This window comes from Cariama cristata, unplaced genomic scaffold (genome assembly GCF_000690535.1).
Source record: "Cariama cristata isolate BGI_N322 unplaced genomic scaffold, ASM69053v1 scaffold34419, whole genome shotgun sequence".
Lineage (NCBI taxonomy): Eukaryota > Metazoa > Chordata > Aves > Cariamiformes > Cariamidae > Cariama > Cariama cristata.
In genome coordinates this window covers 305-586 of record NW_009637990.1, presented here as the reverse complement: position 1 = coordinate 586, position 282 = coordinate 305, and the positions used below count along the sequence as shown (strand labels likewise).

The 282-nt window shown below is 59.6% G+C and overlaps 1 protein-coding gene across 1 annotated transcript in view; it reads left to right on the top strand.

Moving 5' to 3' along the window:
• Positions 1-282, top strand: part of SH3BP5L (SH3-binding domain protein 5-like) — a gene marked incomplete at its 3' end in the record, with an annotated part of 1,110 nt that overhangs the window by 593 nt on the left and 235 nt on the right. Inside the window, exon 2 of the mRNA XM_009708555.1 lies at positions 5-118. Within this exon, the coding sequence (XP_009706857.1) occupies positions 5-118 (114 nt within the window). The remainder of the gene's footprint in view (positions 1-4; positions 119-282) is intronic.

The window sequence follows — 282 nt, the reverse complement described above, 5'->3', positions numbered from 1 at the left end:
CCAGCTTTGTCAGCAAGCCGAAGCCAAGGTCCAAGCCCTCCAGAAGTCCCTCAAGCGCGTCATCGTTAAGAGCAAGCCTTATTTCGAGCTGAAAGCCCAGTTCAACCAGATCCTCGAGGTACTGGGGGGACACACGCGGGACTCTGCCACTTGCGGTGGGGCACCTTGGGCTGGTGGGGGGCACGGAGATACCGTTTAGGGAGGATCCTGCAGCTTTTGGCCAGCTTTCGGGGTGAGACAGAGTCAGGGGAGGGGGAGGAAAAAAGACAGAGAGGGACGCCC